This window comes from Oncorhynchus nerka, linkage group LG27 (genome assembly GCF_034236695.1).
Source record: "Oncorhynchus nerka isolate Pitt River linkage group LG27, Oner_Uvic_2.0, whole genome shotgun sequence".
In the NCBI taxonomy this organism is placed as follows: domain Eukaryota; kingdom Metazoa; phylum Chordata; class Actinopteri; order Salmoniformes; family Salmonidae; genus Oncorhynchus; species Oncorhynchus nerka.
In genome coordinates, this window is record NC_088422.1 from 52271203 (window position 1) to 52294356 (window position 23154).

General features: G+C 43.1%; 1 protein-coding gene across 2 annotated transcripts in view; it reads left to right on the plus strand.

Annotated features, from left to right (window-relative positions):
• cfap77 (cilia and flagella associated protein 77) overlaps nucleotides 1-23154 on the plus strand; it is a 73248-nt gene that overhangs the window by 48230 nt on the left and 1864 nt on the right. For both annotated transcript variants that reach the window (XM_029638577.2, XM_029638578.2), the window contains exons 3-6: nucleotides 72-171; nucleotides 3127-3370; nucleotides 22068-22173; nucleotides 22557-22658. In XM_029638577.2, the coding sequence (XP_029494437.1) occupies nucleotides 72-171; nucleotides 3127-3370; nucleotides 22068-22173; nucleotides 22557-22658 (552 nt within the window). The remainder of the gene's footprint in view (nucleotides 1-71; nucleotides 172-3126; nucleotides 3371-22067; nucleotides 22174-22556; nucleotides 22659-23154) is intronic.

Genomic DNA, 23154 nt, shown 5'->3' on the forward strand with positions numbered 1-23154 from the left:
AATGAATGTAGCAACCAATGATTCTAGCTTGAAGGTGAATACTGTCTTGTTTTTCTGTCTGTTACCTACAGCCAGCGCTTGGGAAGACCAAGTCTAAAGGGTTGACATGTCTTGGACCTGATTTTGTGTACGGAACTGTTGCGACCATCCAGGACGGAGGAGTCTCAGAAGGTAGGGGGTGTGCAAAGTGGCCATCCTGCATCACTCAATTGGGTGTTAATCTACACATTGGGGGTGACATAAAATAATTTCTATTACTATGAATCCTCCTTTGCATCCCTTGTGGTCCATTATTTTCTTTAACCCCAGACTTAGCATTGATAGGTGTGTGGAACCCCTCCACAGCCCACAATAAAAAATAAAAAAAACTCCACAGCACATGGTAAAAACAATCTTGGATATTATTCAGAGGCGTGTCTGTCAGGCACACACACTCTGGCTGCACTGGAGAGGGCTGGATTGTGACGGCCATAGCAGTGTCATATGGCCAACTATTTAATTACTTAGGGAATAGGGTGCCATTTGGGATACAACCCACGTGTCCCCATTACCATCAGCCCTGATGTCACAGTGTGTTTGGCTGAGAAAGCGTCCCCTCAGGCAGCCGGCCCTCCCTGTCACTCTTACTCTTTTCACCAGCTAAACTGTGCATGTCCTCCTCCTCGTCCTCCTCCTTCTCTAGCTGGAGAATGATAATGATGCTCTTCCATCAGCGGACAGACGCCGGGGAATGTCAAACTCTCTCCTGAACCCCCACCAAACCAACCCTTGAACCCCCCTCCAGGCCCTCGCCACTCACACCCAGTGGAAACGTCTCGACTGTCAATCGTGAGCCGCTCTAAGTGTTTAAACACTCAACTCTCTCAAATACCCCCCCCCCCCCTTAGATCTGTCACTACCCACTAGACAGAGAGCGCTCTTTTAAAAATGGCATAAAAAAAAGTGTGAATTTCAATAATTGTGACAAGGATAACAAAGGCTCACTGTCAGCGACGGTGGTAACGACACCTGGGAACACACCTCCATATTGTCACCGAGACAGAGATGACTGAGAGAGGGAGTCAAGCGCCATATGGAGATGTCACCGTCTCGCAACTAATCAAAACCCCTCTGATGGAAATTGGTGTTGCAATGAGCTGCTTCACAAAGAACAGCCTTGTTCCAACTCTTTACACAGCTATAAATATTTCAGGAAAGACATTATCTACTGTACGTGAGCGATTGATCAATCTTTGCATAGTTGTAGCTGTGTAGACACCGCCCAGCTGGCACATTTGGTTCCTTTAAAGTTGTGTGAACATATGTTTTTGGATTTCCATTGGTTGTGGGATCGAAGCCAACGTTCTGAGAAAAGAAGTGAAAATATCACCTGTTCTGGGAGCGTTTATTTTTAAGTTGCAGGGAGGTTCTGAGAAAGTTTTACTGTGAGGTTTTAAGTCTTTTAATTTCACTGCTTGCTTATTTTGGGTCAACTTTTTGTAACTCCATGCACAGATAGGACACATGAAAATTGATTTCCTTAGGCATTAATCATGCAAACACATTTATTTTTTATTGTGACACAGCATCAGTGAGAACCTATGATGATCTGTTCTCTATCCATGGAATTAGTCCCCTGTGACACCAGTATCCATACATACCAGCTCCAGCTAGCATGTCATGTTTATTTTACGCACACAAAGCTGTTAATTTTAGTATATTAAAACAGCCCATTTCAAAAGAAACAAGCACTCATTAAGATCAGGTGTGGCCAATTGTATGTATGGCCAACATCCCTGAACACACTTAACAAGATAGAGGATAGAGAGTTTTGTCTTAACGTTCGCAAAACAATTTGAGAACATGACTTTAAATATAACCATGACGAAACCTGTAAGAAACGTTATGCTGAAGTACTGAAATTCCCAAAGATGAACGTTGTTTCTTAATGCTCTCTAAACTATTTGAGAACATTCCCAATGTCAAAACAGTTGGAGAACATTAACAAAATGTAAATGTAACCATGTTTGAACTTTTAGGAAACTTTGTTAAAGTTATGAAATAAGAAGAACATTTTTTTTTTGGTGAAGTTCCTTGAATGTGCTGAGAATGTTCCAAAGCCGAGCAACTATCCTGCACTATTCCCAGAAAGTTGTGGGAAGGTTTTATGCAAAATAACCATAGGACCACTACACTCTCACCAAGCTCCAATAAATATATGGTTCTCAGAATGTTATGTGCTAGCTGGGCATGCTTTGTACCTGTAAAATAGTTCAATTTGATTTCCATTTCAAAGACATCTGTAGGGAATTTGTCTCGGATGAGTTGATAAGGGTGTGTGTGTTACGTTACGGCCTTATTCTAAATGTCATATCAGTTTTTTATTTTTAATAAATTTGCTAACATTTCTAAAAACCTGTTTTTGCTTTGTCATTATGGGGTATCGTGTGTAGATTAATGAGATTAAATTATTATATATATTTTTAGAATAAGGCCAACGTAACAAAATGTGGAAAAAGTCAAGGGGTCTGAATACTTTCTGAATGCACTGTACTGTGTATTTCCAAACTATGAGGTTTTATCATTTATTATCATAATGCCCTTTTAGTGTAAGTGCTGTTCGAAAAGCCTGCCTGACATTTCAGCCTGTTTTGGTGGGATGGACTTTGTGGTATAAATTGGTTAATAGACCAGAACTCTAAACGTCTCTGCCAATAATTTTCCTTTTTACCCTCACTACTCAGACCACTCCCAGACAGTCCTAGCAAAATTCTTGCTTGAGAAATCTACTTTTGTGTATTTTTTACCATTTTAATTAAGAATCACCGTAAGATACGTAATTGTTACCCAGAAACTATTTGATATGGAGATAAAAAATGGCTTGCATTAAGATCTTTTAATAACAAATTTGACATTTTTCTTTAGGGGGGAAGTAACTGTTGAAGTATATATGGGGAAAATATTGGGGGTGAATCTTTCTTATTTGGTTTTGTCAACTTGATTATATACAGAAAGAAAAACAGAAGTAAACAAATAATAACAATATATTAGATAAAAATAAATAGTAATTGCGTGTTAGAGGAGACACTGTGAATACAGGCCCTGAACTCACTCTCTGCCGTTGTGTTATATGCCCTACTCTCCCAGCCTTGTCCAACTGGCACACACACTCCCTACCCACCAGTGGCAGTAGAGGCCACTCCAGGAGGCCTGGGAAGGACTTTGTGGCTCTGAACCGCGAGGGGGTGAAGTCTGGCCTGGTGACTGCCAAGGAGCATTATCAGTACCGCGCCACCCACGACAGGAGACAAGCCTCCCTTGCCAGAAGGGGCTCCCGTGTCCCTGTGCCCCCTCGCATCCCCCCTGACACTACCTTTGGCATCTCGACACAGTGAGTGTCCAGATTCCCTATCTAGTGCACTAGATAGGTAATAGCAATAATGTAATTTCAGACTCAACTTCTCTCATACTGGAACAGGGCATCACAACATGAATGGAAGGAAACTAGGGCTACAATACTGTGGATGGCCAATTTGCTAACATGTTCTATCCATTTTCATTGAGATATAGCAGTAAATCTTCTCTACACTGTTTTCATTTTGACAAAAGGTGAATTTGCCATTGCACTCCTTAATGTGAGCTGGATAGCCAGCCGACGCCTCCACTTAGCTAACAAATCAATTTGTAGCTATTATGCACAACGGCACAACGTGCACGCTGTAGCGTACAGATATCTCTCCACCAAAGCTTTATACGTGTCTGTCTCCTCTCAAGGGAACAAATGTTTGAATTCACAGTAGCAGTGGATATGTTATTAATAGATCTCAAGCAAGAGATCCCATTGAAATAATGAAATCACAACCAGAGCAACATGAATAGGTGCCAGCATTTATTTAGCTTAATTCCCTAGATGAGGATCTGCTCTGTGTGTTCATAAGGAAAAATCCGAACACACATAGATACGAGTAATTGATAAATGGCTAATCCAGTTGTTTTCAACTGCAATGTTGTGTCTTTGGCATCATTAAAAGTGAAGACTGTTATTTTATCAAATCAATGTAATTATTATTACGTGATTAAACTAATCATGTAACTGTAATTAACTAGGAAGTCGGGGCACCAAGGAAAATCTTCAGATTACAAAGTTATAATTTTCTTAATATAACTCTTCAGATATTTTAATATCTGGTCAATTTGTCTTCTTATTAATGAATTATCCTTTACCTCACGTCAGTCTCATTCCAAACGTTAGTAAATAGTTGGTTATCCGCATGAACCCAGCCTTTGCTATGAATCATTGTCTTAATCAATTGTCTTAATCATTTATTTACTAACTAACTAATCACAGAAATACACAAACAAACAAACAGCAGATGTGTTACAAACAAATGATAGGGAAGATTCCCTAGTGGGCTAAGCCCATACGACGGCTTGGTGGACAAAGGGAAGTGGGTGTGGAATGAGCGAGAGCGGGAAGGACAAAAGGGATCACTACACACAGTTGACAACTATATTAATTGAAATGCTAATCCTTTGCACATGAACGCTCCCTCGTTCTGGAATAATTGCAATCAATATACACTGCTCAAAAAAATAACGGGAACACTAAAATAACACATCCTAGATCTGAATGAATGAAATATTCTTAAATACTTTTTTCTTTACATAGTTGAATGTGCTGACAACAAAATCACACAAAAATGATCAATGGAAATCAAATTAATCAACCCATGGAGGTCTGGATTTGGAGTCACACTCAAAATTAAAGTGGAAAACCACACTACAGGCTGATCCAACTTTGATGTAATGTCCTTAAAACAAGTCAAAATGAGGCTCAGTAGTGTGTGTGGCCTCCACGTGCCTGTATGACCTCCCTACAACGCATGGGCATGCTCCTGATGAGGTGGCTGATGGTCTCCTGAGGGAACTCCTCCCAGACCTGGACTAAAGCATCCGCCAACTCCTGGACAGTCTGTGGTGCAACGTTGGTGGATGGAGCGAGACATGATGTCCCAGATGTGGGGCGGCAGGGTAGCCTAGTGGTTAGAGCGTTGGTCTAGTAACCGGAAGGTTGCAAGTTCAAACCACCTGAACAAGGCAGTTAACCCACTGTTCCTAGGCCGTCATTGAAAATACGAATTTGTTCTTAACTGACTTGCCTGGTTAAATAAAGGTAAAATAAAAAAATAAAAAAATGTGCTCAATTGGATTCAGGTCTGGGGAATGGGCGGGCCAGTCCATAGCATCAATGCCTTCCTCTTGCAAGAACTGCTGACACACTCCAGCCACATTGTCTTGCATTAGGAGGAACCCAGGGCCAACCGCACCAGCATATGGTCTCACAAGGGGTCTGAGGATCTCATCTCGGTACCTAATGGCAGTCAGGCTACCTCTGGCGAGCACATGGAGGGCTGTGTGGCCCCCCAAAGAAATGCCACCCCACACCATGACTGACCCACCGCCAAACCGGTCATGCTGGAGGATGTTGCAGGCAGCAGAACGTTCTCCACGGCGTCTCCAGACTCTGTCACATGTGCTCAGTGTGAACCTGCTTTCATCTGTGAAGAGCACAGGGCGCCAGTGGTGAATTTGCCAATCTTGGTGTTCTCTGGAAAATGCCAAACGTCCTGCACGGTGTTGGGCTGTAAGCACAACCCCCACCTGTGGACGTTGGGCTCTCACACCACCCTCATGGAGTCTGTTTCTGACCGTTTGAGCAGACACATGCACATTTGTGGCCTGCTGGAGGTCATTTTGCAGGGCTCTGGCAGTGCTCCTCCTGCTCCTCCTTGCACAAAGGCGGAGGTAACGGTCCTGCTGCTGGGTTGTTGCCCTCCTACTGCCTCCTCCACGTCTCCTGATGTACTGGCCTGTCTCCTGGTAGCGCCTCCATGCTCTGGACACTACGCTGACAGACACAGCAAACCTTCTTGCCACAGCTCATATTGATGTCCATCCTGGATGAGCTGCAGTACCTGAGCCACTTGTGTGGGTTGTAGACTCCGTCTCATGCTACCACTAGAGTGAAAGCACTGCCAGCATTCAAAAGTGACCAAAACATCAGCCAGGAAGCAAAGGAACTGAAAAGTTGTCTGTGGTCACCACCTGCAGAACCACTCCTTTATTGGGGCTGTCTTGCTAATTGCCTATAATTTCCACCTGTTGTCTATTCCATTTGCACAACAGCATGTGAAATTTGTCAATCAGTGTTGCTTCCTAAGTGGACAGATTGATTTCACAGAAGTGTGATCGACTTGGGAGTAACATTGTGTTGTTTAAGTGTTCCCTTTATTTTTTTGAGCAGTGTATATTTACGCCCAGGAGTCGTCATGATCTCTGTTGGATTCGTCAGTCTGTCTGCTGGAGAGTCAGTTCATCCGCATCTCTTTCGCTCTCTCTATTTCTCTGAAGATCAAAGTCTTTTGTGGTTGGAATATCTACTTCAGAGTTCCATTCAGAAATGTTCTCATAGAATAGGTGTTTCGGTTGTTGGTATCCGCATCCCAGGTTACATAATTTCTAGCTGCAGACTAGTTAGTATCTAAGATTTGCTCTTATCTTGTAGGGATCGATAGTCTCAGAGTTGAACCATTTCCAGCCATGTAGCCAATGCTCCATTTGATTTATTTAACCTTTATTTAACCAGGAAGGGCTCATTGAGATTTAAAATATCTTGTTCAAGAGCGTCCTGGCCAAGATAGGCAGCACCAAGTCTTACAAAAATTACAGACAAACATCATGAAAAACTACAAGTAATCTAGTAAAAACCATAGCAAAATCAAAAACAGCAAATTAAAAACATTGACAGGTCAGGGAATCAGTCTCAAGATCATTCATCAGTGATTTAAAATACCAAATCGGGACAAGTTCTTCCATTTTTAAAGTATTTTGTAAGGCGTTCCAAGACGATGGCGCAGAGTACATAAAAGCCCTTTTACCAAATCCAGTTTGGACATTTGGAACAGTTAGCAGGAAAAGGTCCAGCGAACGAAGAGAGTACTCACCACATTTCTGAACAATAAAAATGGCTTTGTAAATAAAAGTATACCAGTGACTGAGCCTACGAGTGACTAGAGAAGGCCAGCCAACCCTGGTATACAAAGTGCAGTGGTGTGTAAGGGTTTTGCAGTTTTAAATACATCTCAAAGTGCCATAGTAAAGGGTGTCAATTGATCTCAAACACGGAGCGGAAGCATTCATATATAAAATATCCCCATAGTCTAATTAAGGCATAAATGTAGCTGATACTAGCCTCCTTCTGGCTTCAAAAGAAAAACAGGCCTTATTCCTAAAATAAAATCCCAATTTCAGCTTCAATTTTTTTGTAAGTTGTTGAATATGCAATTTAAGAGAGGCCATCATCAATTAAAATTCCAAGATATTTATATGAGGTTACAACCTCAATCTCCTTGCCCTGACAGGTAGTAATAGGTGAAAGGTTCAGAGGTCTATTTCTTGCTTTAGAAAACACCATTAGTTTAGTTTTGTGAGTATTGAGGATAAGCTTCAATTGACACAAGGTATGTTGAACAGTATAAAAAGCAGTTTGCAAGTTCTGGAAAGCTTTTGTAAGAGACAAGGCACAACATTAAATAACTATCATCAGCATAAAAATGAAGTTGCACATTTTGTGTCTAAATCATTTATTTAAATAGTGAATAAGAGAGGACCACAATTTAACAGACATAAGCCCATCAAATTGAGTGCACTCTATCAGGCAGATAGTTAGCAAAGTTAGCAAACCATGCAACTGCATGCTCTGAAAGACCTACACTCGACAATCTCTGCCTTAGTATAGCATGATCAACTGTATCAAAAGCCTTAGCGAGATCAATAAAAAGTGAGACACAGTGCTGTTTTTTGTCAAGGGCTTCAGTGATATCATTTAAAACCTTCATGGCTGCTGTAATTGTGCTATGCTTCTTCCTGAAGCCTGATTGGTACATTGATAAAATAGAGTTAGTAAATAAACTCTTTTAGCTGTTCACTCACAAGGGTGTCAAGTATTTTCACCAGGGGTGACAGCTTTGAGATTGCCTATAATTATTTAAAAGAGTTGGATCTCCCCCCTTTTAAAAGTGGTAGGACAAATGCTGATTTCCAGATCTTTGGAATTTCATTACATTCCAGGGTTAGATTGAACAGATATGTAAGTGGTTCAGCTATGAAATCAGCTGCCAGATTTAAAAAGCAGGGATCCAAAAGATCAGGACCTGCAGGCTTTCTCTGATCTAAGGATTTCAGGGCCTGCACTGAGAATGGCAAAAAGCTAAAAGTTTGACCAGCTCTCACTGGTTCATCCACACAGGGTTGTACAGAGAACACTGAATCAAACAGCCTACCAGATGATACAAAGTGCTCATTGAAACAATTCAGCATTTCAGTTTTGTCATATACAGCAACAGAGTCCTTCAAAACACATGACGGTAATTCATTAACATTACTGTTACCAGACATAGCCTTCCAAAACTTTCTAGGGTCATTCAGGTTATCAGTGGTAACAGACATAAAATATTCAGACTTGGCCTTCCTGAGAAGAAAAGAACACTTGTTTCGTAACTGCCTAAAAATAAGCCAATCAGCATCAGATCATGATTTCCTTACTTTAGCCCAGGCTAGATTATAGTTGTGAATAATACAAAACAGCTCAGAAGAAAACCATGAATTATCCCGCCCTTTAACCCTGAACCTGCAGAATGTGGCATGTTTGTTTACTATTTGGACAAAACCATCATAAAAACAAATCATGAAAGAAAGCCTGCTCATTAATCTTGCTTCTACCCTCTACTTTTTTTAACATTCTGTTAAAAATCGCGCAACATTTCAGCGCCCTGCTACTCATGCCAGGAATATAGTATATGCATTTGCTTAGTATGTGTGGATAGAAAACACTCAAACGTTTATAAAACTGGTTAAATCACTGCTGTGGCTTTACCAGAACGGCAGTTACATCGAAAAGCACAGGAAAACCTGATCACAGAAAATGGAAATAAATATCCTTGCGCCACTTCCAGCAATTGTTCAAAGTGAACCGAATTACATAAGAATGAGATTTCAACTCCTGCAGCTAACACACGTTGTCTAGAGTCTTGTCATTTGATTCAGCTTTGATTCTTGGTTGAACCTAATCAAGGGACCACTTCCCCCAAGTCTCCGCCCAGCTCTTTTTGTGGAGCCGTCCTGTGGACATTTTCTGCCAGACGACAGCTAAGGATTTTACATCGCCTTCCTGATGAATTTTATCGCTTATTAACGTGTACTAATACCTAAAGTTGCATTACAAAAGTATTTCGAAGTGTTTTGTGAAAGTTTATCGTCGACTTTTTGAATTTAAAAAAATGACGTTACGTTATGAAACGCAGTTTTTTTTCGTTGATCACACAGTATACATATAACGATATCTCGGCTATATATGGACCGATTTAATCGAAAAAAAGACCCAATAGTGATTATGGGACATCTAGGAGTGCCAACAAAGAAAATGGTCAAAGGTAATGAATGTTTTCTATTTTATTGTGCGGTTTGTGTAGCGCCGAATATGCTAATTATTTTGTTTACGTTCCCTGCGGGTCTTTTGTGGTGTTACATATGCTATCAGATAATAGCTTCTCATGCTTTCGCCGAAAAGCATTTTAAAAATCTGACTTGTTGCCTGGATTCACAACGAGTGTAGCTTTAATTCAATACCCTGCATGTGTATTTTAATGAACGTTTGAGTTTTAACTAATACTATTAGCATTTAGCGTAGCGCATTTGCATTTCCAGAGCTCTAGTTGGGACGCAAGCGTCTCAAGTAGGAGCAAGAGGTTAAAACACTTCAAATTTCTCTTACGAATAAAACATGGGTTTGTCTTACGAACCTTAGTATTTCTAACAACAGCACAATGGTCACTTAAATCATTACAAAAAACACCAACCGCAGAATATTTATGTGGTATGGTTAGGAATTCAATAACTATTCACAATCACAGCTCACGCTGTGGGTTTGCTTAGTCCTGGTACTCAAACCTGTGCCACCTCAGCATGCTTGGTCTAAAGAGGATTTCCTCAGGAGGGGATTTTATTCATAACAGTTGAAAAGGCAGTTCTATGATGCCTGATCATGTCTGTGCTCACGGGGGCGGACCAATGACTTAGTTAAACTTTTAAATAGTTTCATTTTTACTCATTCATTTTATACAACGGAGGCACCTGTATAAACAGAGTTAGGGTAATGTGGCTGTATTGTATTTCATGAGGTCACAAACATGAAACAAAACGGACCGGGTCGTAGCTGGCTTCTCCACCGACTGTTTACACATTCTCCAAAATATGGATATTGTTCCATTCTCAAATTTTGGAATGTAGTAGAATTTGGCAGGAGTTCCTTTGTTCTACTGTGAAACTCTCGCACTCTCCATACTGCATGAAAAGGGTGAGAGAGTCTCTGCCAGGAATTTATGACCTGAGATAACAGAACCTGGGTGTAGGAGAGAGTGAGAAGCCATGATCTATACCCAGAAAGGGCCACGTCATGACAGTCCCCCCCCCCCCCAGCTAGGCAGGCTACTGCTTGGGAACGTCTCCCACTCAGAAGTATGAGATGGGGAGGGGGGTGGAGGTAGGTTGACCTCAGGTCCCCCCACTGGAAGCCTGAGGTACGGGGAGCGGGAGAATCTATCAAATAGCGCACCTCTAACTTTGATTTTACTAATTGCATTAGCACTGTACAGTCACACTACGAAATGCTACTAAATAAACCACAAATCAGTCATAATACTGTGAATATATTTTTGCAGATAGCAAGGAGAGGTGAGGGGAGTGGTGATTGAAGGAAGATATCTTGCAGCCTGCTGGCTCCACCCCCAAGCCTTATATGGACTTCCTGCCCCAACGAGGCAAGCTGGTGGATAATTAAGCCATTTAGTGCTTTGGGATAAAAGAGGAAGCGGACTGCACAAAGAGGGAGAGGACCGAGAGGGAAATGCGTGTTATGGAGCGTGTGAATTATCTGTACGATTACCCGTGTTTGGTTATTGAACTTGTGGAAACCCCACACCCTTGCCCCTACTACATGTGGTGGAGAATACGGGCATTGCAAACCAAGCTCAATAACTAAACAGACACGGAGCCATAATGGAAGCATTGGTGAAACATCTGGTGGAGGCGAACATAATGCAACAAACTATGCATTGGGTGCTGCTGGAGGAACAGCATCAGCAGACCGCTCTTGGCTGAACTCAGCCAGCTGACAGCTGCCCATGCAGGTGCAGCAATGCCTCGTCCCAAAACCCAGTATGTTTATACTGAAACTGACAGGGGCTGACAACATCGAGGTTTAGCTCCAAGCCTTCGAGAGGACGGAGGCTAGGGAGAAATGACCCCATGAGCAATGGGCCAGCCTGCTATCACCCTTCCCGTCAAGCACAGCACAAAATATCTATCAGGATCTGACTGCTGACCAGGCGACGCATTACGAGGGGCTGGAAAAGTAAATCCTGCGCCGGTATGGTTCACCCTGATTAGCGGGGCGTAAAGATTTTATGATTGGGTGTATGATGTCACAGCGCCCCCCCCCGCCTGACCGCAAATGCATGATGTGATTAGGCTGGCCAAGAGCTGGCTAACTGCTGAACCACTGACGATCACGCCCATCGAGAAAGTGGTCATAGATCAATTTCTACACTCTCTCCCGTTCTAAGCTAAAGAGGATGCAAGCCAAACTAACCAGCAGAAAGAGGATCAGCTAGTGGAACTGGTGGAAGGTCAACAGGTGGCTTTGGAGGTCCTGCACAGAGGACAACCACGGAAGGCTGAGCCCTCAGCTTTCTCCAACGATGTTGTAAGCTGGAATCATTGAAGAGTGAGTGGTGTAGACCCATAGTGATGGTGCAGAAACCAGACGGCACCATTCACTTTTGTAATGATTTTAGAAAGTTAAATGAACTCTCAAAGTTCGCCTACACCATGCCCCAACTTAATTAACTAATAGAACGGCTAGGGACCGCCTGATTTATCAGCATGCTCGATCTGGCGAAGGGTTATTGACAGGCGCCCTTAGCTCCCGAGGTTAGGGAGAAAACTGCTTTTGCCACCCCTGATGGGCTGTCCCACAACAGGAAGCTGCCCTTTGGGTTGCATGGGCCCCGCCCACTTTCCAGACGTTGATGGACTGGGTTCTCCGTCCCCATCGCGAGTAAGCGGCGGCCTACCTCAATGTAATCCATGGGAGCGAGTGGGAGACCTATCTAAACCAGGTGAGCGTGGTATTGCAGGCCTTACTACAGGGGGCGGGAGGCTGAGTACCTGGGGTACTCGGGAGGGGATGTGTAAAACCCAGGTGAAGAAAGTGGAGGCGATTCGGGACTGGCCACACGCCCTCACGTTTATGGGGTTGACTAGTTACTACCAGAGATGTATCCCCCTCCCTAGCCAGCCCCCTGACAGATCTGACCAGGAGCTGTCTGCCCACCCAGGTGACGTGGACAGAGGAGACTGGGAAAGCCTTCCAGGGCCTAAAGGGAACCCTGTGTTCTGGACCCGTGCTGGTGACGCCGGACTACTCCAAACCACTGGTGGTACAGACCGATGCGTCTGAAACGGGTGGGTGCCCGTCCTATAACAGCTACAAGAAGGTGAGGAACACCCAGTTGTATACATTAGTCGGAAGCTGTTGCCGAGGAACAAAGATATTCCACTATGGAGAAAGAATGTCTTGTGATCAAGTGGGTGCTGGAGACTCAAACCACTGGTTTGGATGTCACGGAATAAAGACAGTAACGCCCGGATCACTCGCTGGTTCCTATCCTTACAGCCCTTTGATTTCTCTGTCGTCCACAGATCAGGTGCAGCCCATGGAAATGCGGATACCCTCTCCAGGAGGGATGCTCTAGGGAGCTGGGGGGGATAAAATGCTCGGGGGTGCAGCCCGCTGGCTCCACCCCCGAGCCTTACATGGTCTTCCTGCCCCTACGAGGCAAGCCGGTGGATCTTTAAGTGCTCGGGGATAAAAGAGGAAGCGGGCTGGACAGAGGGAAACACGTGTTATGGAGAGTGTGAGAAGCGGGAGAATTATCTGCACGATTGCCAGTTGTGAACTGGTTGCTGGATCCCCTCGTGTGCAAATATCCCTAATAAATTCCCCCATTTGCATTCTAGTTGTGCTCCCTGTGCGTGTTTGGTTATTGAACTTGGTGACGTGGAAACCCCGCACCCTTGAGCCTGCTACAATATAGTTTCACAGACATATTGTAAAAAAAAATTCTGGTTTGTGCAAAATCGTTAAGAATAATATAAAACCAGTCTGCACACCACCAAGGTGAATTGGTTTAGTCTTGACTCTTGGTTGACAGTGTTGGGGGATGGGTAATGTATTGATGCTCGTGTGCCAAATCAACACATTTGTTTCTATTAGTCTTTGTTACTACTTTTTTATATTTATGAGTCTTATTTTTATATTTGTATAGTTTTAAATGGTACGATTATTTATCCGCCAGAGAGAGAAGACAGGGAAGAAACCACCATTTACCTTCCTATAGGCTGCTGTAGCCTACATATTTATTTAGTTGGTCATTCTATAATTTTCATGGAATTTTAGTGGTAATTAAATATAATTTGAGAATCTATCAGAATTAATTTCAGAAATATTTTTACCAGGTCCATGTATTCTCAAATTGAAAAAATGAGGGAGCGCCGCTCCTCCACACTTCAGCAGCACTACATTCCTGCTATGAAGCATTCACCACCAGTACTATAAAGCATTCAGTTAGTACTATGGAGCATTCACAGTCAGTACAATGAAGCATTCAAGTCAGTATTTAGTCAGTACTTTGAAAAGCATTGCAATGTTGCTTTTTGTTCTATGTTGCTACGTCTTGCTTATCCTATGTTGCTCTGTGTGTGCTCACTGCTCAATGATTGTCTATATTGTAATTGTTTTCAATAACCAGCCCAGGGACTGCAGTTGAAAATTAGCCGGCTGGCTAAAACCGGCACTTTTACTGAAGCGTTGATTAATGTGCACTGTCCCTGTAAAAATAAACTCACACTCAATGCTGACATGGGTCTGGAGACAAATTATAGAAATATAAAGCCCATCATCCACACACATTATTTCACTGTACATTTTGATATTTGGAATTGGTTTAAGAAAGACATTATGGAAGTGGACGTGTTAATTCCTATTGTCTGATCCTGCTGGCTCTCACAAGACAATAGCTACTGGCTGAGAGCGGAGGCTGGGAATGGAAAGGAGTGGGAGGGCATGGAGTGGTAGAGGGACTATGTGAGAAAGAAAATCTATTCATCGAGATCTTTGCCTCCACCATCATGTGACAGGGGATCTCACATCACATCCTAATTGTAGTAGGATTGTCACAATACCAGTATACGTTGATACCACAAAACTCAATTTTCCATGGCAAAAAAGAAAACTCGAAGCAGACTAAACTCTATGGTCCTCCGGAAATAAACAAATGTGACTCTGGATAACAACAGAAGGCTGTGTGTTTGGAACCTTAGCACTCTTTTGCTCAGCAAATAAGGCTGACATTCAGTTCAAGTGCATTGCCCTTCACTTTTAAAGGTAATTTACGATTGGCTGACATCAAGCATTTACCATGAATGTGATCTCTGCGAATGTCAGGGAAATTATCTTTAATAGGTACATCACTGGTAGTGCAGTGCGCTGCGCTGCAACGGGCCTTTGAATGAATCCTGGCCAATGTCAGCTTCATGTTTTGTTTCCTAGCCATAATACTTCTGAGTGTTGCAATACTGGTATCGTGAAAACCCTCAAATGCAGGGATTGTTACGATGAGGCAAATGGGCATAGGTTCCATGAATGTTGTCTTTATCTTCTCCCTCCTTGTGGGGGCACTGGATCCGTAAAATGGAGCAGGATTATCTGGCTAACGCCCGTGTGTGCAGTTTCTCTCCTTCTCCATCCCTATCTCTTTTTCCCCTCTTGGTGTCAGGGGAAGGTTTATCTTCTTCTATCTTGATGTTTGGGCCTGTGTGAGGGGGCTGAGGCAGGGTCATGGGGAGGGGGACCATGACAGATAAAATCATGGTTCCCTGGGGACTTGTTTGGCCCCACACCCGATCCACCAAATGCCAAGGTGAACTCTAGTGTGCATGAGTTAGGATCCTACTACTGAAGCCCCCCTTCCCCCATGCATATGACAACACACTGATGCTGATGATAACACACACAGTCCTAGAGCTATATATTCTGAAGGAGGACATAACATCCTGTAACAGTCACTCTCTACACTTGTGAATTACTCTTTACTCACACTTGTGAAATTGGAGAAGGAATGCTTACACTCCGTTCTAGGTGGTCTTATTTCCGCCATGATAGAAAAGAGGAATGCTCAGATCCAGGCAGACAGGACGGGCAGTGACCAATACTCTCTCCTCTTCCCCAGACCAGGCTGCTTGTAGCGGGGCTCCTGTAGCACCCGTGTCCAACTTTATTAGGGCCTCGTGGAGAGGGGATGAGTGCAGGGGCATGTGGCGCACACTAACGAAGCAATAAAAGTCACCACGGGGGATGGAGCTGGAGGGGAGGGGCCTGCAGGTTACCAGTGCCAAGGCAGGCGTTAATTGAGACTTCCCAATCACTCATATTACCTCCGTATTGCACACATCACAGAGCGTGGGAGAGTTCCTCGGATCCTCCTCCATCTGATCAGGTTCTGCGTCCCATATGGCACCCATTTGGGCCTTGGTCAAAAGTAGTGCACTATTTAGAGAATACCCACTGTGCACATCAGATTATTTCAACATCAATTATTGGATAATATTTGGTATTTGGTTGATCAATGAGATTCCAAACTATATTCACCCACTCAAAAAGACAGCCAAAAGTTGAATTTCCAATCTGTTATCAGTATACATTCAACCATCTAAAAGCACAACAAAATTCCAATGGAAAAACAAAGGTGGGGGGGGGGCTTGCTGAAGAGTTTTTCTCTGCAAATATAGGAGTAATAATGGGCAAGTTTACACATTTTATGGGTGGAGGGGGTCAGGGAATGCTGCAGCACCCTCAGCACCCCTACTTCCTGCAGCTATGCCTGCGACAACCTATGAATGCTGCTGTGTCTTGAACATGCATGCTTTATATTATTACATCAGAATAAATGTATGGTCTTAGAGGGGGCATGATGTATGTGAGGGTGGAGGGAATTCTTCAAACAATCTAGAACCATTATCATTGTCTAATTGTTTATTTTCTGCATAGGTTATCTAAGCATACTTATTTACCTGTTCAATTGTCATTTAAATGAGGGTGTCATTTTGACTGTAAAAATCACACATCTCAATATACTGCACTAACATGCCTAGGAAATTACCTATCCAAATTACAACACAGAATCATAACATGTCAATGCAGGTGCATATTATGGCTTTATATTTACACTGAAAAAAATATATAAAAGGCAACTTGTAAAGTGTTTAGTCATGTTTCATGAGCTGAAATAAAAGATCCCAGAAATGTTCCATAAGCACAAAAAGCTTATTTATCTAAAATTCACCAGCCCCATCCCTCAGATGTTTACCGAACCACAGATGGAAAAGCCACTGTTATTTTTTCGACTGCAGATTACCGCTTTAAAAGTAATCCTATAAGTAATCATCAAGTTTTTTTTATTAAGTATCTGTAATCTGATTACAATATTTTGCTGATAAAGTAACAGATTACAGTTGCATTTTTTTGTAATCTGTTAATCCCCAACTCTGTATATTAACTATACTGAACAAAAATAAAAATGTAACATGTAAAGTGTTGGTCCCATGTTTCATGAGCTGAAATAAGAGATCCCAGAAATGTTCCATATGCCCAAAAAGTTGTGCACAAATTTGTTTACATCCCTGTTAGAGAGCATGTCTCCTTGCCAAGATAAACCATCCACCTGACAGGTGTGGCATATCAAGAAGCTGATTAAACAGCATGATTATTATACAGGTGCACTTTGTGTTTGGAACAATAAAAGGCCACTCTAAAAGGTGCAGTTTTGTCACACACCACAATGCCACAGATGTCTTAGGTTTTAAGGGAGCGCGCAGTTGGAATGCTGACTGCAGGAATGTTCACCAGAGCTGTTGCCAGATAATTGACTGTTCATTTCTCTACCATAGGCTGCCTCCAATGTTGTTTTAGAGAATTTGGCTGTATGTGCAACTGGCCTCACAACGGCAGACCACGTGCATGGCGTTGGGTGGGCGAGTGGTTTGCTGATGTCAACGTTGTACACAGAGTGTCCCATGGTGGCGGTGGGGTTATGTATGGGCAGGCATAAGCTACGAAGAATGAACACAATTGCATTTTATCCATGGCAATTTGAATGCACAGAGATACCTTCACGAGATCCTGAGGTCCATTGTCGTGCCATCACCTCGTGTTTCAGCATGATAATACACGGCCCAATGTCATAAGGGTCTGTACACAATTCCTGGACGCTGAAAATGTCCCAGTTTCATGGCCTGCATACTCACCAGACATGTCACACATTGAGCATGTTTGGGATGCTCTGGATTGACGCGTACGACAGCTTGTTCCAGTTACAGCCAATATCCAGCAACTTCGCACAGCCATTTAAGAGGAGTGGGACAACATTCCACAGGCAACAATCAACATGCAATGGAGATGTGTCGCGCTGCATGGAGATGTGACACTACTGACTGGTTTTCTGATCCACGCCCCTACCTTTAAAAAAAAAAAAAGGTATCTGTGACCAACGGATGCATATCTGCATTCCCAGTCATGTGAAATCCATAGATCAGGCCCTAATGAATTTATTTAAATTGACTGATTTCCTTATAGGAACTGTAACTCAGTAAAATATTTGAATGTGTTGCGTTTATATGTTTGCTCAGTGCAATACACAAATATCATTATCATAAGGTGCCAGATTACATTTAAACAAAGTATTTTTCTGCCTATCCAAGCATACCTCGAGCTGTCTGTATCCTCCTGACTGGTGGATATTTTTTTTAAGAAACTAAATATGCTTCTCTGCTAAAATCTGGGTAAATTATTTGAAAGGAATGAGAGTCTTGTTCAGTACATTTAATAATTGCTTGCTTTTCTAAAATCTAGCAACCTTGCCAGCAGGTATGCCAGCAAAGATTGTTAGACAAGCTACTCTAACTTTGATAGCTTGAAATGGCTTGGTAGCTAATTGTGGTTGGGAGATACTTTTGTATAAACTCAACAAAAAAAGAAAGGTCCTATCACTGTCAAATGCGTTTATTTTCAGCAAACTTAACAGCTGTAAATATTTGTATGAACATAACGAGATTCAACAACTGAGGCATAAACTGAACAAGTTCCACAGACATGTGACTAACAGAAATGGAATAATGTGTCCCTGAACAAATGGGGGGTCAAAAATCTAAAGTAACAGTCATGCAGCTGGTGGCCACACCAGATACTTAAGTACTGCAGTGCATCTCCTCCTCATGGACTGCACCAGATTTGACAGTTCTTGCCTTGAGATGTTACCCCACTTTTCCACCAAGGCACCTGCAAGTTCCCGGACATTTCTGGGGGGGAATGGCCCTAGCCCTTATACCCTCCGATCCAACAGGTCTCAGACGTGCTCAATGGGATTGAGATCCAGGCTCTTTGCTGGCCATGGCAGAACATTCCTGTCTTGCAGGAAATCACACACAAAACAAGCAGTATGGCTGGTGGAATTGTCATGCTGGAGGGTCATGTCAGGATGAGCCTGCAGGAAGGGTACCACATGAGGAAGGAGGATGTCTTCCCTGTAACGCATAGCATTGAGATTGCCTGGAATGACAACAAGCTCAGTCCGATGATGCTGTGACACACCGCCCCAGACCATGACGGACCATCCACCTCCAAATCGATCCCGCTCCAGAGTACAGGCCTTTGTAACGCTCATTCCTTCGACGATAAACGTGAATCCGACCATCACCCCTGGTGAGACAAAACCGCGACTCGTCAGTGAAGAGCACTTTTGCCAGTCCTGTCTGGTCCAGCGACGGTGGGTTTGTGCCCATAGGCGACGTTGTTGCCGGTGATGTCTAGTGAGGACCTGCCTTACAACAGGCCTTACAAGCCCTCAGTCCAGCCTCTCTAAGCCTATTGCGGACAGTCTGAGCACTGATGTAGGGATTGTGCATTCCTGGTGTAACTCGGGCAGTTGTTGTTGCCATCCTGTACCTGTCCCGCAGGTGTGATGTTCGGATGTACCGATCCTGTGCAGGTGTTGTTACACGTGGTCTGCCACTGCGAGGACGATCAGCTGTCCGTCCTGTCTCCCTGTAGCCCTGTTTTAGGCGTCTCACAGTACGGACATTGCAATTTATTGCCCTGGCTACATCTGCAGTCCTCATGCCTCCTTGCAGCATGCCTAAGGCACGTTCACGCAGATGAGCAGGAACCCTGGGCATCTTAATGTTTGTGTTTTTCAGAGTCAGTAGAAAGGCCTCTTTAGTGTCCTAAGTTTTCATAACTGTGACCATAATTGCCTACCGTCTTTAAGCTGTTGGTGTCTTAAAGACTGTTCCTCAGGTGCATGTTCATTAATTGTTTATGGTTCATTGAACAAGCATTGGATTTTTACGAATTATCTTTGAAAGACAGGATCCTGAAAAAGGGACTTTTTTTTTCTTCTGAGGTTATATAGTGTGTGGACACCCCTTCAAATTAGTGAATTTGGCTATTTCAGGCACACCCGTTGCAGACAGGTGTATAAAATCAGTAAGATTGGCAGTAGAATGGCCTTACTGAAGAGCTCAGCTACTTTCAATGTAGCACCGTCATAGGATGCCACCTTTCCAACAAGTCAGTTGGTCAAATTTCTGCCCTGCTAGAGCTGCCCGGGTCAACTGTAAGTGCTGTTATTGTGATGTGGAAACGTCTAGGAGCAACAATGGCACAGCTGCGTAGTGGTAGGCCACACAAGCTTAGTGCCACCGAGTGCTGAAGCACGTAGCGCGTAAAAACCGTCTGTTTCCAACTTTGTGTTAACAGTTTGGGGAAGCTGCTTTCCTGTTCAGCATGACAATGTCCCCTGCACAAAGTAGGATCCATACAGAAATGGTTCATCGAGATCTGTGTGGAAAAACTTGACTGGCCTTCACAGAGCACTGACCTCAACCCCTTCAACTCTCTGCCCTTTCAACTCTCTGCCTTGTCCAGTCAGTGTGCCCCCTCCACAAAATACAACCGACAGATATTTTTATAAAATAATTATGAAAAACCTGGGATTAAAAATGAAGTTTAGTAAATAAAATTAAAATGTAGAGGAAAAATCAGAGGGGGCACGTGCTCTTGTGCCCCCTATGGGCAAGATGCATCTGCGTATAGTTACAGTAGCCTCAAAATGTGGCTGTGGATGTGTTACTCGTTTTAAGGTTGAATATTACATTAGTTTGTAAGATAGCCTTAACTTGGACCTCCCAAGTGGCGCAGCCACCTAAGGCACTGCATCGCAGTGCTAGAGGCGTCACTGCATCGCAGTGCCAGAGGCGTCACTACATCGCAGTACCAGAGGCGTCACTACATCGCAGTACCAGAGGCGTCACTACATCGCAGTACCAGAGGCGTCACTTATGACCCGGGTTCGATCCCAGAAGGTATCACTACCGGCCGTGATCGGGAGTCCCATAGGGTGACACACAATTGGCCAAGCGTTGTCTGGGTTAGGGGAGGGTTTGGCCAGGGGGGCTTTACTTGACTCATTGTGCTCTAGCGACTCCTTGTGGTGGGCCGGGCGCTTGTAGGCTGACCTCGGTAGTCAGGTGTTTCCTCCGGCACATTGGAGCGGCTGGCTTCCGGTTTAAGCAGGCGGGTGTTATTAAGAAGTGCAGTTTGGCGAGTAATGTTTCGGAGGACGCATGACCTTCGCCTCCCGAGCCCTTTGGGGAGTTGCAGTGATGAGACAAGATCTAAATTGGGGAGAAAAAGGGGGTAAAAAATATATATTTATGTACATATATTCCAAAAATGATCGCCTTAACTTTAGGCTATTTACTGTACTACAAAAGTAATATCCAATTATGTTTGGTTGACAATGCAACTAAATATTAACATTTAAAGGAGATATTTACATCTCAGCCCATTCTTTAACTTCTATTTTTGGTCGAGTTGGAGACGTGAATCCAACACATAATTAATAGGCTATTTATTGTATTTATTAATTTGGAATAAAGAAACATACTGGAATTAAAGCGAGACTAATCAGTGACACAGATGAAACAATCCACACAGAAGATGAATCTCCTTGAAATGTTTATATTAGGTTGCGTTGACAACTAAACACATAATTCAATATCACTACATGTTATTACATTTGAAATCAACTGGAGCTTGAAACCCTAGGCCTATTGTATTGTCTATTTTGTTTATATTCTGGGTTGAATTGAAACAATAGCTGTTGAGTTTGTAAATTCTATATAGGCCTAAATAGCATAATTGATTATACAGTATATGAGTGATAAAGTATGGGCATATTTAATTTGCTTTGTTAAACCTACCCTCTGGCGTGACTTCGATAGCAACAATGAATCTATTTCCCTTTTTTATTCGAGATCCATTCTCAACAATCGTTCTCACCATAGCACATCGGTGATAGTCAGTGACAGATAATCATAGCTAAACTGGGCTTGGTTCAAATCCTTGATGGGAAACCAAAGGGTAACTGTAGATAGATTAATTTTCCAGTAGGAGGTACTGAACAGCCTGTTTTTTTCCTCATAGTGGATATAACGTTGAAGATCTGACGTTTTAAAGGTACAAATTAAAAAATGTATACAAGATTTGTCTTTGTTGATATTTGGTTACCTTGATGACATAATACTGTGGTTGAAATTTTACCCTCAAAACAGTTTTCACTGATTACTTTTTTGAAACCCAATGTGTTTTCCATGTAAATTCCATGTCACAATACGCTGACAAATGACGTTGAAACAATGTTGATTCAACCAGTTTGTGCCAAGTTGGTAGGAAGCAATTTCAGATGCAGCCACATTCACATTTTTCAGCTGCCTCAGAGATAGACATCCCTCTTCTAGTGGTCCCCTAGGACAGTCAGTCAGGTCAATGTCAATCCTGTGTTTTGTCGTCTCAGGCCATCCACTCCCATCTGTGAGCTGCTGGAGCACAAGTACGCCCAGCGCTGGTTAGAGGAGCAGCAGGCCAAGGAGAGAGCCCTGGAGGAGGGGCAGCTCAACTTGGTGAGATTTGGGGACGAGTGGAGAGGAAAGGAGGCTGGTTTAAAGGTAGCCAGGAGCAGTGTTCTCCAGGGTTTGGGTCAATTCCGTTTTTAATTCATGGGGTGGATTCTGAAATTGCATATTGCTTCCTTATGTGCATTTTTCCATTCATGAATTGAATGTCTATTTACTTCCTTCATTTACTTTATTGAAAACTGAATTGAGCCCAACTCATATGCACTCTGAATCCTGAAGACTGGCACACAAGGGGTTATATTTTTATAACCTGTTTTGGAGAAGGTATTACCAGCAATAGTAGTAAGTCGTACTTGTAGTGGTGGTAGAATAAGTATTTATATGTTCTATGTATGTCCATTTCTCTTCTGCCGTGGCTATCATTGCAGCCTAAGCTGGGCCGCATCCAGGAGACACGGACAACTCTGTTGAGGAAGAGTCGGTCGATGCCCGAGTCCACCCCGCTGTGGAAGCTTCCCCGCTTCCAGCAGGTAAAAGCCCAGTACAGTAACACCACAGCACAGCTACAGGGTCACCAACACTCCAGCCTAGACAACCTAACCAGTATTATTGTAGTTGTTCTATTACTGTGCATGCCTGTGTGAGTGAGTGAGAGAGGTGTATCCTGGTCTCCTGAAGGCATTTCTACACACAGTCCATAGGGAATCAGTGAGGAATGGAAGGCAAAATAGGGAAGGGGAGCAGAATAAAGAATAGACTGCCTTAGGGGATGTTTATAGTCAAAATGTAAGATTCCCTCACCTTCATTTACAACACACAGGCACATGTAGACCCACACACCCTCAGTGATCCCCCTCACTCACCTACTTCATGGCTAGCAGAGGCCTCCAATTAAATCAAAAGTGATGTGTTTTTAGTGGTGTTTTACACTGACAAGTGGGCTATCATTGTGACGGCTCTACCTGTCAGTGAGGCAATGGAAATACTCCATTGACAATGGCCACTGCTTCCAATTATGGGGGAATC